General features: G+C 42.4%; 1 protein-coding gene and 1 long non-coding RNA gene across 2 annotated transcripts in view; one reads left to right on the top strand and one right to left on the bottom strand.

Moving 5' to 3' along the window:
• The first annotated feature begins 269 nt into the window (after nt 1-269).
• reck (reversion-inducing-cysteine-rich protein with kazal motifs) overlaps nt 270-17,006 on the top strand; it is an 87,510-nt gene continuing 70,773 nt past the window's right edge. Inside the window, exon 1 of the mRNA XM_014410977.4 lies at nt 270-504. Within this exon, the coding sequence (XP_014266463.2) occupies nt 432-504 (73 nt within the window). The 5' untranslated portion in view covers nt 270-431. The remainder of the gene's footprint in view (nt 505-17,006) is intronic.
• Nucleotides 13,760-14,335, bottom strand: LOC106675746 (uncharacterized). The gene is made up of 2 exons (XR_001342063.4): nt 13,962-14,335; nt 13,760-13,868 (listed from the first exon to the last, which is right to left on the bottom strand). It is a non-coding gene; the product is annotated as an uncharacterized LOC106675746 (long non-coding RNA).

Here is a 17,006-nt window from a genome sequence, read left to right as displayed (position 1 = left end):
TCCGACATTTTTCTTCAGTGAGTTCATTCTGAGATTAAAGTCTTTTATGTCAGATTTCTGCCTTTTTCTCTGACTCGTGTTTGATGACCTCAGTAGTTCTAAAGTCCAAAGCTGATTAGGAGTACTGACTGCTAACAGACTGTGCCTGGGAGGGACTAGTATAGACCTTTATGTGTTTTTCGCTGAGAAACATAATAACAGTGACAGTAAACATGAGGGTTAAACTGCAGCATACACTGAACAGACGTGGAACATCTACTTAACCGGACTCCGGCTTCAATCTGCGCATGCTCTCTGCGGTCGCCAAACCTGGGGTTGTGGACACAGGGAGGGATAGAGAGGGCAGCGAGAGAGCGAGCGGCGACCCAATGAGCAACATGTTGCGTTTTCTATGTCTTCTTTTCCACGATGCACTTTAGGATTTCAATAAGATGCGTGTGTGTTTCCAGATAACCAGTTTCCTTCTCGCCGTAAACTTTTACAGCCGGCCAGTGCGAGCTCAGGGTGAGTGTGTGCCTTATATTCTTAAACTCGACTAACTCAGATGTTCGTCTGCTTTAATGTTGTGCTGAAAAAACACTGACTGTGTTTATTCAGTGACAACTGGCACAACTGAGATGTACTAAGACTCCACTTTCTTCATATTCTTACAGCCGGATACTTTAATGTGGGTAAATTTAGATACCACACAAAGTCGTCATTAGGTTTTATTCTGAAACTTTAAAGTGTTTGTGTAAACGTCCAAACGTATGATTACGGTTCACTGTTGATAAATAACAAAGGTTGTACTGCAAGCTACCGCCCACCGAGGAATGTGTAAGTGTGGAAATAACGGTTTAAACACTCACACACACACACACGCATTTGGAAAGTTGGAGCTCCACAGTGATTGGAGATTTTCCTACGCGACAGGATTTAGTGGTAAATGTTGGGCGTGCGGCTTTTCCGATCATCTGAATAACTTTAATATTAGTGAAAGCATTCAGGCGGGCGTTAGCTTTACCCTCCTGCGAAACGCGACGCATTGAGTTGACGTCCTGTTTTAAATACACAGAAGCCTTCGAGCTTTTAAGGACAAAGATCAAAGTTAATCTAAACTCCTCCCAAAATGTATCCTTCTGTCATTTATGGATATATGCTTTCAAAAGAGCAGATTTGTTCCTTGTGCGACAAATTACAGGAAGGAAACGGGGCGGACATAGCGGGTCGGGTGGGCGAGTTAAAAGCGAATGTGACGAGCAGTTTAACGTGTATATACAGAGCTGCTAGGAAGAAGTCTGTCTGTGCTTTATTTATCAGCAAAATCACTGTTCAGCTCGGCTCCTATAAATGTTCCCCAACACATGTGTACTTTAAATAAACAAAATGAAAATGTAGTCCTGAGTTAGGTCTCTGTCTGTGGTGAGAAGGGCACCACAGATGCTGTTTGAATAAAAGAAAGAGCCCATGTAAACATGAATGAAGAGCCAGTCATTAATGCTTTTCATCAACTCTGTGGAAGTTAGTGAGTGTCTTATCTAAAGGGACTCAACTAGCAGTGTGTGAACTGGCGAGCGCTTTGATGTTCAGTGCACATGGGTGCAGGATGTGGATTTGCTCTGGCTAAATATCTGTTTTTTCACCGCTTGCACATCTGTCCTCAACATGAAAGAAACAAAAGACTTAGATCCTCATTCGGGGTGCATATTGTTGGGCAGGCTGGCGACAGGAATAAGGCTCTCGCCATGTGTTATAGTGATGACTGGCCTTTAGTTGATACTGTTTTCTTCACACTTTGTGTAGAAATTCCACACATTATACTTGCTCTGCTGAGTTTTTTGCAAAATTTCTCTCGTCTGCTTGCTTGATGTGATTCAGTTGTGGAGGCTGGCCAAGAGAGAACGCATCTGGAACCAATTTGACTCCACGGAGCCCGAGGGGGAGAGGAGGGATGTAAATGGCAGCCCTTTTCTTTCCATGTCCACTGTGAGCAGACATGGGCCTGAGTCTCCGAAGCTTAATTATAGTTTGGTGAACAGCAGATTAAAGTGGAGCACACAGAGTTGCATTTCTTGGAATATTGCTGGATTGACTCAGAAATAGATGGTTTCACCCAAACAGAAAAACATTTTTTGCTTCTTGTCAGACTAAAAAATCAAAGTTTAAAAAAATGAGAAAGAAATCCAAAGAAATGATAAAAGTAAACAAGGTTTGATTTGAGTTTAACAGGGCAACGATCTGTTCTCAAAACATGTAGCAGGAATTATCATTTTATGTTGTATCGATCCTTTCCCTGCCGCTTATCCTTTTAAAGGATTGTGGGGGGTCTGGAGCCTTTCCCAGTCAGGTGAGAGAGTGGGTACACCCTGGACCCTGTCTGTGTGTGCTTGTTTGTCTGTGTCTATATGTCAGGTCGGGTCTTACACTCCACCTCTCTGGGTACATCTCAGGCCTTCCAAAGTATGGAGGCCTATCTCCCCTCACCACACTCCCTGCCGGTGACTGATGCCCTCAGGGGTCGGTGCGTTGGTGGTTCTTGGTGTCCGGGGCTGGGCGCTCAGGTGTGTACCAGCTCACTCCCGGTGGCTACCTGGCGGGGCCTGGTGCCTGTTGCTCGGTCAGGCCTCCTCCGGGGTGCGGGGGGCCCTCGGGCCTCCGGCCTCTGGGCCTGCGGCTCGGTTCACTCTGGCACAGCTGGCTGCCGGCAGAGCCGGCGGGCACACCACTGCAGCCCCCTCTGGCTTCTGCTCCATGGCTACTGGGTGCCTCCTCATCTGGGGATCTCCTCAGCTCCTCCCAGGAGGGTGGCATGGATGCCCCTCCAGTGGTCCTCCTTGGGCTCTTGTACTCTGGGGCCTCTGGATGTCTGGGGCCTGGATCTCCTCCATGCCTGCTTCATGCCCTGGGGGGCGGGGCTATGGCTCTCTACACCCTCTAGCAGATCGTTACATGTGGAAACCATTTGAATACAAGCGCGCTGATCCACACAGGTGTGCACACGGGTGTTCACTGTCCATAGACGCAAACTACACCTTTCTTGGCTGCTATTTCCAAGCACATTGTGCGCTGTCGGTCCTGCTTGCTGCACAACAACATTCAATATTTAGTATTTACTGCTGTTTACACTCAGCTAGATTAACGTGATGGTGTTGTGTTTAGTATGTTGCTCTGTTTTTTGCTTGTTTTCTCTTAAGTTTCCTTTCTCACTGTCCCTCTTCCCTTCTGTTTTTCTTTTCCTTCCTCTTTCTCTCTCCCTTTCCTATCCCTCACTCATGTCTGTCCCGTCTGTAACAACTGAAAATAAAATAAACAATAACAACAAAGGTCGATCAAATGGACCAATACGGCAATGCCATGATGATCCATTTGGCAAAGTAAATCCATTGGGTCTCCTTGTTGGTCTTCAGACAGCAATTCTGACGGCTAAAGAACCAAATGGGACAGGCAAAAAAGAAAAAGGTGACACTCTGCACTGGTTGCCAGTGTGTCACAGGGCTTTGGATTACTTTATATATTATCATGCTTTTTACAACTACATGAACGTACTATTGCTGTGTGATTCATTACTGAAGGTTACTCTCCACACCAACACCAACTAGATTTAAATCTTAATATAAATGAGTAACAGTAGGTGGACATTAGGTAAGGCTGCACTTTTTGCAGCGATCTCGTATAGAAAACTATTCTGTGTGTATCTAAAACAGGTCCGCAGCTCCGAACTGTAGTAAAGGGACCTCTGGCTGATACGTTGGGTTCGTGTCGGCTCGTAGCTGAAAACTAGCTTTACTTTGTTGTGTGGGTCAATTTTGCTAGCAGAGACAGAGAGAGGCGTTGAAAGGCTGCTGCAACGGAGCTTATTGTTTCAGAGGAAAACACGAACACAGCGTACAGTCGAGTCTTAACAGCTTACTCACAGCTGGGCCACACTGCCCATCAGGCTACATTCTTTAGGGCGATGCCTGTAACTCTTTGCCTATTGCCTTCTTATTAAATAATTTTTTGAACAATAATTTTTAAAAATATTTCTTCACATCATTATGCGGCTGCAAGCAGAGGTGAGACAATGGCCGCGAGATTGAGACACGGGCATTTGAGCCTCTTAATGCGTGTTCTGTTTTAGTTTGTACTGGCATGGAATTACCAAAAACAGAGAGGGGACAGCCGAACATATGAAACAGGAAAAGACCGCCGTGTAATCCCTTTATTTCAACAAAGTAACTGTACTCTGAATACCACCTTTTTAAACTGTAACAGAATACAGTTACTCGTATTTTGAATACATAACAGCGGTACATGTATTCCATTACTCCCCAACACTGCAGATAGTTACCCTAGCCTCACTAACTTCATGTCTTTGGGAGGAAGTAGTACACAAACACAAGGAGAACCTGGCCTGATGAGGGAATTGAACCCATAACCTTGACACTGTGAGGTAACAGTGTGAACCACCATGCCATCCGTTATAATTCATGCCATCATACATTTTTTCTTAAAACCCTCACTTTGATAGTTCCAGCATTCCCAGTGTTTTGCTTGGACAGAGATGGCTGACCCCCGTACTTTGCTCCCCAGAGACTTAGTTGAAAACACATTGCTATCAAAGGCAGCAGCAGCATAGCTGTAGATTGTAAACACACATTTTCAGAACAAGAGAATGAATCTCAGAGTAACACATTATGACATTCATATGTAGGGTGTCATTAAATACCATTTGGTTAGCAGCTGTATCGCAGATCTACTTCCTGTGCACCTACAACCAATTTCTAAACTCTTTAAAAGTTGTATTAATGACTTTCAAATCATTTTGTGTAGTGACTTTGCACCAGTGCAGGCAGGAGGATTTTGTGGTTGATTCACTTGCAGACAAAGAATCCAGCTTCAAGGTGCAGCTCCATTTGTGCATCTTTATGTTTCAGTAATCAGGCTAAACAGCAGTCAAGTCTAAAGACAAGCAAGCTACTCCAAGGCAACCTAAACAATTCAAAACAACTGACATGCACACAAAGTGAAGCGGCCAACCAAAAGTACACACTACACCCTATTTATGTTACCTTAACGTTTCCTCTTTATTAGCTGAAAGATATCCCACACGACATGCATGCCAGTTGTAACTCCAGGAACAGACATGCAGTTATCCTTTTACATTAAGTCATGATTTCTGCCTCCAGCTGGAAACACACTTTAGTACGGGGCCTTTCTTCGTCAGCAACTCTTCCCATTCCCGTCTTGTCAATGAAAAGAGTCATAAAGTTGTGCTTTATGTCAGACCACTTAGGTCTTTCCTACAATATTTGCTGAAGCAGGTATTCCTTGGAAAACCTCCATGAGAGATCAGCCATAGACTGGACCTATACTCAGCAGTGACGTGCAGATGTGATCCTTTTGAACTTCCCTTAGGAAGCAGGCAGGAAGGGAGATGTCTTTAATAAGAAGAGATGATTGGGAGCAATGTTCCCTGTAATGTTTCATGTGTCTGAGCGAACACACAAACTGAGCGTCCCTTGGACCGCTGTGAGCGACATCAGACGTGTGCACTGTGGTCACGCCAGCATCCAAGTTACATGTTTATTAAAGTAATCAAATTACAGCATTTACATTTATGTTAGACTACTTTTAATTAACTGCTTTAGCCCATTTACAATGAAAATGAAAACAATCTTCTTCATGACCTGTGCAGCATGTTAACACTATTGGAAGGAAAAATAACTTGAACTCCAATTTTGAAAGCACAACTTTATTTAAAAAAAAAATAAAGCTCTGACTTGTATTATGAGTCTGTGGTCTGGGAGAGAGTCTGTAACTCTGTCTGCAAATACAGTAAATACTGACCAACGTTGGGCAATTAATTATATAGTTACTTCTTCAAAAAAGTAACTGAGTTATGCAAACAGAGTTTTTTGCAGCTGTTTACCTAAAAATGCAGCCAAGGTGTTTTTAAACAAACATTTCAAACTATTTACAGAACAATCAGCTGTTCTGCATCAAATCTGATGCCACACAAATTATTTGTGCTACTCCAAAAATAATTTGTGTCCACTATGAGATGAAGGAGAACAACAGCCTGATACCTGCAGGCCTGACAGCAGCAGATGTATCACTGCTGTAACACCTGTAACACTCAGCAGTCGCCTCATTGTTCTGACACACACAACACTACTGACTACACTACACACTAACTACACACTGACTACACAAGATTAGCTTTGTCCGTCAGTTGTTCCGTCTGTCCTGCTCACGTCTCCAATGGTTGTACATGTTGTCAATAACGTGGCTTCACTCCACATCAGCCGCTTTGCTAAAACACCGGTGTCGCACATAAGGACGCTGTCACAGCCTGTCAGCGACGTTGATTAGCTGCGTATATACGAATGTGAATTGCATCAATGGCTGGACTGTGGGATAAGGTGGCATCGTTGTAATCCCATACTTGAGCAGCCAGTCACTGACTAACACTGCAAAAAAGAATTGTTAACGTATTTATTTTAATTTCAAATCAGGTTAGATTTGTTTTGTGCGCAATGCAGATTTTCTGTGCGCAGAGACGTGCCAGCAGTGCGCAGCTTAGAGGGAACACTGATTGGGGGTTAATGCTTCTAAATCATTGGGGTCTTTACATGGCTTAGTGGTTGTTGTTGGCCCAGACAGGCATTAACCCTTCCACTGCTGCTCTGCTTTTTGCCACTTTCAGTTTGCTCCATGTCTCTTCTGACTGTTTCTCCTCATATTTAGAAGAGTTAAGTTCCAGCTTTTATTCTTCCTGTCAAATCATCCTGGACTCTGTGGCTCCATTAAGAACTAGGCAGCCTAAAGCTGAGCCTAATGACAGAACCTTTGCTGTCAGAAGGCAACGTCACCGAGCAGAACATCGGTGGAAAAAAAGATGAACTGCAGGTGTCATTTCAAAGTTTAAACCACTGCTGGCATCACAACCAAACATGTTGCAAACAGGATTTCTGCCGACAGTCATAACTGTCCTCGTGTGTTATTTAACACTTTTGTTCTTAATACTCCACATAATGTCTGTCTGTACGCCTCTCCAGTCATCTTCAGTGCTTCCTTATTGAAAATGTTTCCACCACCAGGGCTGGTATCACAGCTCCATCTGTCTCTGTCCCTGGCACTGCTGCTTTCACTCAGTTTAAGCCTTTGATGCTCTCACTTTTAGAGGAAATGGTTCACCATATTAAGCCCTCAGGTTCGTCCTGTGATCCTGTCCCTAACGATTTTTTAAAATAAATTTAGCGTAGTATAGGGCAGTCTGTTCTTACCATTATTAGCAGCAGTCTGTTCTCTGGTGAGGTTCCTGCAAAATGCAAATGTGCAGCAGAGCAGCCACTGCTTAAGAAGCCTGGCCTTGATCACGCTGTCCTGGCTAATTACAGACCTATTATAAGCTGCATTTGCTTTATAATGTTTTCTAAATATTTATTTGAAAAATATTTTCTAGATGAGCACCAAATCTGCATCAGTAAGGGTCTCTGACAACATCCTTCTTGCATGTGATTCTGGTAACCACGTTGTTCTGGTTCTGCTTGATTTAACCGCTGTCTTGAACACAGTAGACCATAACATTTTAAAATCTCGATTACATTACTCAGTGGGCACTTAAATGCTTTAGGTCTTTCTCTATTCTCTACCTTCTCTATTCTGAATCATCTGCTGCTTCTCTGGCATCCCAAAGGGCTCAATTTTAGGGCCACTGCTCTTTTCGTTATACCTGCTTTAAACTTTTTACATTTTAATGAAAATAAAATAGAGGTGGTGGTGTTTAGAGCCAGTGGTCCCTGTCAGTCCTCCTCTGTTGATTTGGGACCCCAAACCAACAGAAGTATATTCTAAACCTGTTATTACTGAGCTTGGTTATAAGTTGAAAAGTCAAATCAGAGCTGTGTTCAGTTTTTATCATTTAAAGCGATTGGCAAGGATGAAATCGCTTCTTTTTAGGCAACACTGGCAAACAGTGATGCATACTTTTATGGATTACAGTAATTCACTTTGTGTGACAGTCAATCAACCGTTATTCTTGCGTCTGCAGCTGGTTCAAAATGCAGCTGCATGACTTTAACAGGAAACAGGAACTCGTGAAAGAGAGCACATAAGCCCTGTTCACTGCACTGGCTGCCTGAGTTCATTTTAAAAGTCTTATATTTGTTTTAAAATGTTCTCACAGTCTTGCTGCAGCTTACCTCTCTGAGCATCTTCATCGCTACATGGATGTCAGATTCTAAGGTCAGCTGACCAGCTGCTCCTAGAAGTACCAAGATCCAGGAGAAAGCTCAGAGGGGGCGGGGCTTTCTCTACTGTTGCACGTTAGCCAGGCCACTTTTTAAAACGCATCTTAAAACCCATTTTTATTTGTTGGCTTTTGACCTTAGCAAGACTTCACTTTTCTTTTTTTTTTTTACCTTTTTAATTGGTTTGTTTTATATCTTATGCATTTTTATTTTGTAGTTCCAATGTACAGCACTTTGTGTCAGTTGAGTTCATTTTAAAGCACTTTATATGGTATGGTGTTGTATGGTATGGCATTATTGGATGTGTTAACATCTGTTAACTATAGCTTCCACTTAACAGAGAGCATTTTGCAGTTCCTCTTCATTAAGACTCTAAGCTTTAACAATCGAATTAAGGAGTTTTTGTGTATTTCCAACTACATAGTTTTTACAGCTCTCATATTCACACTCCTATTCAACACTTTTATTTTAGCTGTAGAAGCAGCAATAGCTGTCTCGATCTCAAGCTGTTCCCTTCTTGCCTTTAACTTACATTTTTCAGTGCCTAAGGCTTTTCTTTGTGTCAAGGATGCTGCATATGCAAGCAGAACAGCACACTCTGCTTCCTCTTTCTGCTGTACAAACAATATGGATGAAATTTGATGAGCAGCCACCAGCTGAGCTTCTTGCAAAACTGAGACCTGATTTCTTTTCAGCTGGTGTAGCTGTCAGTGACACGCTGTCATCTGGGCTCAAATCTTCTTGATGCTGTTTTCAGCTTCAGTTATAAAGCCACTGAACTGCTCCTCTTTTAGAATAGAATAGAATAGAATTCAACTTTATTGTCATTGCACATGCACAGGTACAGGGCAACGAAATGCAGTTTGCATCCATCCAGAAGTGCTTTAGTGATATAGATATATTACAATATATATTAGCAATAATATAGATATGTGAGTATATTACAGAAATGGGTCTATTATGGTATGTTATAATGTACACGGTATGAAGTATGTTGTGAATATTCTATAACTATAAGTATGTACAGGCTGTAGTGAGTACAAGCTATGTACAGGCTATAAACAGGATATAAATATGAAAAACTATACAGAATATGAAATAAATAACTTTACAGAATCTGAGATATACAGCTATACAGAAATGGGAACTATGCAAGTTGTAAACAGTTGTAGGATTAAAGATTATCGAATGTACAGAATGATTATTTACACAGAGCTATACAGTAGTGCAGTTAAGATAAGTGAGGGTGTAGATAGTTTCTACAGAGGTATATAAAGTGCTGGTGGTTGTGAGTGGTGGTTCAGTCCATGTTATTATTGTGTGTTTGAGGGTACAGTTGTCCATTGTGGGTGTGTGTATGTTCAGTCCATGAGTTAACGTGGGTCAGATGTCAGGAGGCAGAGTTCAGGAGTCTGACAGCTGTGGGGAAGAAGCTGTTCTGGTACCTGGTGGTCTTAGTCCGGAGGCTCCTGTAGCGCCTCCCAGAGGGCAGGAGGGTGAAGAGTCCATGTGATGGGTGACTGGGGTCTTTGATGATTTTCCCAGCCCTTTTCAGACACCGCTTCCTGTAGATGTCTTTTATGGCAGGAAGTGGTGCTCCGGCGATGCGCTGGGCAGTTTTCACGACCCTCTGCAACGCCTTCCGGTCCGAGGCGGAGCAGTTCCCGTACCAGACTGTTGTACAGTTGGTCAGGATGCTCTCGATGGTGCAACGATAGAAGTTCACCAGGATGTCTGAGGACAGGTGGTTCTTCCTCAGAGTCCTCAAGAAGAAGAGGCGCTGGTGAGCCTTCTTGACCAGCTTGGAGCAGTTGGTCGTCCAGGTGAGATCCTCGGAGATGTGGACTCCCAGGAACTTGAAGCTGCTCACACGCTCCACAGCCGTCCCCTTAATGTGGATGGGTGGATGTGGGTCAGCATTCCTCCTGTAGTCCACGATGAGCTCCTTGGTCTTCTTGGTGTTAAGCAGCAGGTTGTTTCTGTCGCACCACTCAGCCAGACGATCCACCTCCTCCCTGTAGGCGGCCTCATCGTTGTCACTGATGAGGCCAATCACCGTGGTGTCATCTGCAAACTTAATGATGGTGTTGGAACCATCAGCAGGTCTGCAGTCGCGGGAGAAGAGGGAGTAGAGGAAAGGGCTCATCACACAGCCTTGTGGTACACCGGTGTTCATTGTGATGGTAGATGAGCAGCGGTTATCCAGCCGGACATGTTGGGGGCGGTTGGTCAGGAAGTCCAGTAACCATTTGCAGATGAGGGAACTGATGCCCAGGTCTGTCAGTTTCCTGATGAGTTGTGAGGGGTGGATTGTATTGAATGCTGAACTGAAGTCTATAAACAGCATTCTGGCGTAGGTGTTGTTGTTGTCCAGGTGTGAGAGGACAGAGTGCATTGCGATGGAGACTGCATCCTCTGTGCTCCTGTTCCGGCGGTATGCAAATTGGTGGGGGTCCAGGGTGGGGGGGAGACAGGATTTGAAGTGTGCTAGGACCAGCTGCTCTAAGCACTTAGTGATGATGGGGGTGAGTGCTACTGGGCGGTAGTCATTGAGGCAAGATGGGTTGGAGTTTTTGGGTATCGGGACGATGGAGGTGGATTTGAAGCAGGCCGGTACCACAGCGTGGGCCAAGGACAGATTGAATATGTCTGTGAGCACTCCTGCAAGCTCCCCAGAACACGCTCTGAGAACACGCCCGGGGATGCCATCAGGACCTGCAGCCTTGTGGACATTGATCCTGCTCAGCACCGCTCCTACATCGGTGGGGGAGAGAGTCAGAGGTTGGTGGTCTGGCGTCATGTCTGCTTTGGTTGTGGTTGTGGGGTTCCCTCGCTCAAAACGAGCATAAAAGTTGTTGAGCTCGTTGAGGAAGGAGACATCAGAGGATGCGGGGGAGGGTTTGGTGGTCCTGTAGTCTGTGATGGTCTGGAGTCCTTGCCACATGCGAGATGGCTTTTGGACTGAACCAAAACATGTGGTCCACATTCTTTCCATCTTCTGGCAACACATGTGTTTGCACATGTGAATTCTTCATGTAGTTCTGAGAAAATATTTAAATGCTCATCGGGTGGCTGTAGCTCAGGTGGTAGAGCTACAGCCACCTGATGGTGGCTCTAGCTCTGAAGGTTGGTGGTTTGATTCCTGGCTTCCCCTAGTCTGCATGCCAAATATCCTTGGGCATGTAGACTTGGGCAAGATACTAACCCCAAGTTGCTCTCCGATGCATCCATCGGAGTGTGAATGTTAGCTATAAAGCACTTAGAATGATGTGCTGGTGTAAATGAGTGAATGCACAAGTTGTGTAAAGTGCTTTGAGTGCTCAGATGAGCAGAAAAGTGCTATGTAAGAACCAGTCCATTTACCATCAACGATGTCATTAGTCCATCAATTGTATTCATTTTCAAAGTGGACCAAAGCGTGGACCTTTTTGTGTTTATGTGCCTGCCCAGCTGTTCTTCCAGACCCTTCAGGGTTTACCTTTGTGCCCCCTTGTGGCCAGTCACACTACTGCAGCTTGGTTATCTGGAGCTAGACTCTTGCATGCCTTCATCCTTTTACACAGCTTCTAATTTAACAGGTGTTCATGAAAACATGGTCTATGACACAAAGGCTCATTGGCTCATTTTATTAGAAGCTGAGTAACGTAATGAGGCAGAACACTCAGAAGCAGGATGGTTTTACTTAATGTAGTGGCTTATCTTCTTATAGTATATGAATTCCCGCTTACTTGGTTGTTTTGCTTCCACCATGATAAAAATCACCCTTCCTGCACAGCTTTTTCTCTCTCCCAGTTGTACTTCAAGATCAGTTAACCATCAAAAATCTGTTTCTGCATAATTCGCTTGCTTATTATGCACCAGTCTACTGTTGTGTACAGTGCTGTCGCCCGCTGTCTATTTTTGTTTGTTTGTTTTTCTTCAAAAATGACCTCTGACAATAAAGCCTCATTTCTGCAAAGATGTTGAAACTTTTACAAATGATGCCAAATTGCAAAACTCTTAGCCGTGTCTCTAATGAAACCTCTGTAACTTTGCTCTGCTTTACTTCAGCAGCATCAGGTAATCATGTTCTTATGTTGATTCATGTTTTCTTCAGTTTTTGATCTACTGCAGAACTGACTTTATAAAGCCAGGCCAGGAACATCTCCTTCATATTTTTCTGTCTCTTATCTTCAGTTACTTTGACACAAAGGCATCTGCTGTGGTGCTTACACCTTCGATGAAGTCTCACAAGTGTCAGCTTTGTTTTTATACATAGATATGGATATGTAGTGATAAATGATCATAATTATAATATTTCTGAGTGTCTGAGTCAAAATTGAACCAAATCGGGACCTTGTGAATCCGAATTGAATCAGTTCTAGAAATCAGTGACGAAACCCAGCCCTAGTGATCAGTCCCTTACAGTATGAATCACCTGTTGTTGTCACGCTGTATAAATAAAATTGAATGGAAACATTTAAGATGGACAGGTCCCAGCAAGCCAAATGGAGTGCAGCTCTGACAGTGGCTGATTGACAGTAGCTCAATAAGACTTTCAGTTGGCCTAAAAGTGATTCTGGCAAACCATCAGTCGACTCAGGAGGGGAAAGCAGTGCTTTACTCACATTGTATGCAGCGGCAGTGGGATGCTGCTGACTTCAACAGAGGATATAAGCAGGCTGTAAAAGGAACACTTTAAAGATCTCCGCAATCCCACTGCCATACCCTTTGCAATGGAAGCAGAGTCTGGGGATCTTCTGGTTGCATGAGCTGGACGAGGTAGCCAGGGTAAGGAAAGTCTGGGCTTCTCTTCTCAGACTGCTTCCCCTGTGACCTGAAACCAGATAAGTGGTGCAAAATGGATGGATGGATGGATGCATGGATGGATGCATGCATGCATGCACGGATCGATGCATGCATGATGCATGCATGGATGGATGGATGGATGGATGGATGGATGGGTATTTCACATTAACCTGTCACCTCATCTGCACCTTATCTACAGTGGTTATCATATTTACACATTCGGCTGGTCATAGATAAATTAGCACAGGTGTATTGTTTTGACTGGGTCCATAATGAGCTGAGATTATCCTCGTACTAACAAATTCTCATATTGGACCCACTTGGTGGATTTAAATGTCGTCATGTTTACCGACACAGACATGCTCTGTTCCAAAGCTGAACTTTTAGCCGTTTGGTGGTGTTTTTGACAGGAACTCTTGAAAAGGAATGTCTGCCCTTCGGTAGACATCAGTAAACAATGGCATCTGGGCAGTGGATTAAGAGCCAGATTTCTTCCTCCTCTCTGGTGCTCCTCCCCTGGGTGTCGCCCAGGATGCTTTAGTTTATAGACATTTGTCAAGTAGAAATATTGCTGTTCTAACATTTCACCCTCTGCTTGTGCCTGTACTTGTTATGTCATTTCCTGATCCATACACACATGATACACTCAAAAAGCAATGTATTAGACATTATGTTACGTAAGGCCCAAAATGGCCTCCGTACAAGAAAGTAGTAGCTCTAATATTGACCAGTAACGAACCACCACACGCACACTGTAATGGGTTACACAAGATTTATTTGTTCTTTCTCCGGGTAAAACTACTGGCTGAAGACACAACTCTGGCCAGGAATCCAAGGCCCAAAGCCACCGCGGTCAGGGTTGTTAGCCTGGTTACAAACAGGGGAAAGGTGGTCACTTGGAAGAACAAGCAGCCAAAACGTATCAATCCTGCAGCTTCCTCAAAAAGGCTTGCCACCCACCTTTTCAGGCCTGACTTCGTTCGAGGCTGGGTCTCCACATCACATCCTGGGAGCTGGAACTTCCCCAAAACTGGTCCAGTTTCCTTGTCAGGGGCACAGAGAGTCTCCAGTCCAGTGTTTGTTTTCCTGCCTTCCAGCACATCCACTCACATCCCAATAAGAATGAGTCCTCCCTCCAACATCCTCAGTTTATTTTAAAAGCAAAACCAGGCCAGGTTAAAAATCTTTTCCATTAAAATGTGCACACTTCATCCTGGATCTTCGAAGCTTCCCTGCTTCACCAGTGTCCTACAAAAAAAAAACAACGACAACCCCTACTTCCTCTTTCCTCTCCCCTTTATAGAGAAGGGCTCCAATCCTCCCCAATCAGCTGCTCCCTGTATTCAACTCCAAATAGCTGGCAGCTGGACTAGAGTAGAATCTCCACTCCCACATGGGTGTGGCCCACACCTCGCATCAAACACAAAAAACACCAAAGCATGCAATTAATACAAAACAAAATCTAAAGAAATGCCAACCCAAAAGCTTAGTGGGGATTCTCTCCATCCTTTTCCACCATGCTATACTCTGTAACAATTACTCATTACTTTAATTTATAGTAATGCAGTAGGTTATTTAATTATTTACTTGAAAAAGTAATTTGTTACACTACTCAACGCATTGCTTTGATTTTACTTACGATTTTAAACTTTAGGGATGTAAAAACATTTACTGGTATAAATGGATGCTACAGATACAGCTCCTTTGAAATGACAGACTCACGCTACCCTCCTATCATACTGACTTTATTTTCTCTGTAGACAGTGTGTACATATTAAGGGTGTAAAACTATTGCAGCGTGAACTCGTGCTTTTAGATATAGAGACTGTAGTAAGAGAGAGCGAGACAGGAATGATTTCAGCTGGATTTTTATTCTTATTTCCACATATAAGGAGACATATTTGGACTTACATGTGTGCAAACATTGTCAGTTATGAAGTTTAACATACTTACACCCTCTGAGTGACGATTACAGTAATGCAGATGTTCAAACCCAAACAAACTAACTTTGTCTCACTGAGAAAACAAACTGAAAACCTGCAGATGAAGAAATTGACCTACAGGCAGAACTGCAGTAGCACTTTCAGTAAATCTATGACATTTTGCAAACATCTGTACATTTTGTTCACAATGTTCTCAGGAACATTAATGAAATAACAGTGTATACCTGTTTCACATTTTCACTGCCTAACATCTACTCCTACTAGCAGCGAGTGAGAGATCAAATGAGTATTATTTAGTATGATGAATTAATACTGAGCCAGCTGAATTTAGTGTGTCCCTTCATAACAGTCCCAGGTTCTCGTGTTGCCTACCCTGGTTCAGAATGATTATTACTAACACAGGCATGGTGCTAAGAATAAAACAGGCCCGTGTGCATGTTCAAACATTTTGTATACACCTTTGTTTTTGTGCAGAATAAGAAAGTTGAATGAATAAATTCATCCAATTCTGTTGTTTGAGGAGGCAGACGTTTTCTCCAAGCTAATCTAGAAGTACATTTCTATATTGAGTAATACACAAACCATTTTTTAAATTCCACCTCATGAGGATATTTTTTTTTCCAATGCATTGGGCAGGAAGGAATATGATGCATTTGCTTCCATGTGTGGGCTGCAGCAAACACAATCATGTGGAAAGGTCTTTACGTATCCTCTGCCAGAACCTCTGCACAGGCATACGGGACCACATAGCATGCATGTAGTTCTCAGTGGAAATGCCTGAGCATATGCTTGACTCTGCGTGCCTCACATCCTTTCTTCTGTGTAGTGTGCTCCATGGACAGTTTTGTATTGTATGAGTTGTAAGTTCAGGCTTTTAGTCATTTTGAAGATGTTTAAGCCTCTTTGTGTCCAAAGGTTTGATCTGGATTGATTGATTGATTGATTGATTGATTGATTGATTGGTAATTTATTTCAACATGTGAACAATATACAAGTACATTTAGAAAAGAAATAAGAGAGAAAAAAATATACTATACAAATTACATACAAAAAACCATTCTGATTAATTTACATGTTGAAAGGGAAGAAGTATACACTTATTTAATCCCACCCCTGTCCCATAAATTATCAGTGAATATTTAGTCAGCTTCCTTACTGATATAATTTGTAATAAAAATAGTGAACAGATTTCTGATATACTATATACTATAATATCACATCATGAATTTTTTGTTTGTTTGTTTTTAAATAGAGACATTCACTTAATTTAAATATTTTCCTTTTCTTTATAGATCGAGAAGATCATATTTTTATAACTCTTTTTGAACAGTTTTATGTTTGGATGTTGCTTTAATTCCATATTCAGTTTGTTCCATAGTTTCACTCCATGAACAGAAACACAAAAGCCTTTTCTTGTAGTACGTACCTTCATTGTTTTGAAGTTACAAAAACCCCTTAAATTATAACTTCCTTCTTTCAAAAAAAAACATACTCTGAATATTACCTGGCAGTTCTTTATTTTTTGCTTTGAATAGAATTTGTGCTGTTTGGAATTTCACTATATCGTCAATTTTCAATATTTCAGACTGCAAAAATAGTGAGTTTGTATGTTCCCTATAACCTGCATTGTGGATGATTCGAATTGCTTTTTTTTGAAGAGTAAAAAGTGAATGTAATGTGGTTTTATAGTTATTGCCCCAGACCTCTGCACAATAGCTTAAGTATGGTGAAACAGTGAACAGTAGAATATGAAGTGATGTTCTGTCGAATACCTGTTTTGCCTTGTTTAGTGTTGCAATGCTTTGTGATACTTTGGAATGAATATATCTTACGTGAGCTCTCCAGTTAAGTTTTTCATCTATTATTACCCCCAGAAATTTATTTTCACTGACTCTTTCAATATCAACACCATTTATTTGAATCTTTGCATTTGTATTTAAACTACTATTTCCAAATAACATAAGTTTAGATTTATTCAAATTTAATGATAATTTGTTTTTATCAAGCCAGAACTTCACTTTACTTATTTCATATCCTCCAATAAATTCTGCAGATCATCACC

The sequence above is a fragment of the Maylandia zebra genome, linkage group LG9 (genome assembly GCF_041146795.1).
Source record: "Maylandia zebra isolate NMK-2024a linkage group LG9, Mzebra_GT3a, whole genome shotgun sequence".
NCBI classification, from domain to species: Eukaryota; Metazoa; Chordata; class Actinopteri; order Cichliformes; family Cichlidae; genus Maylandia; species Maylandia zebra.
The sequence above is the reverse complement of the archived record's forward strand: the minus strand, read 5'-3'. Positions and strand labels throughout refer to the sequence as shown.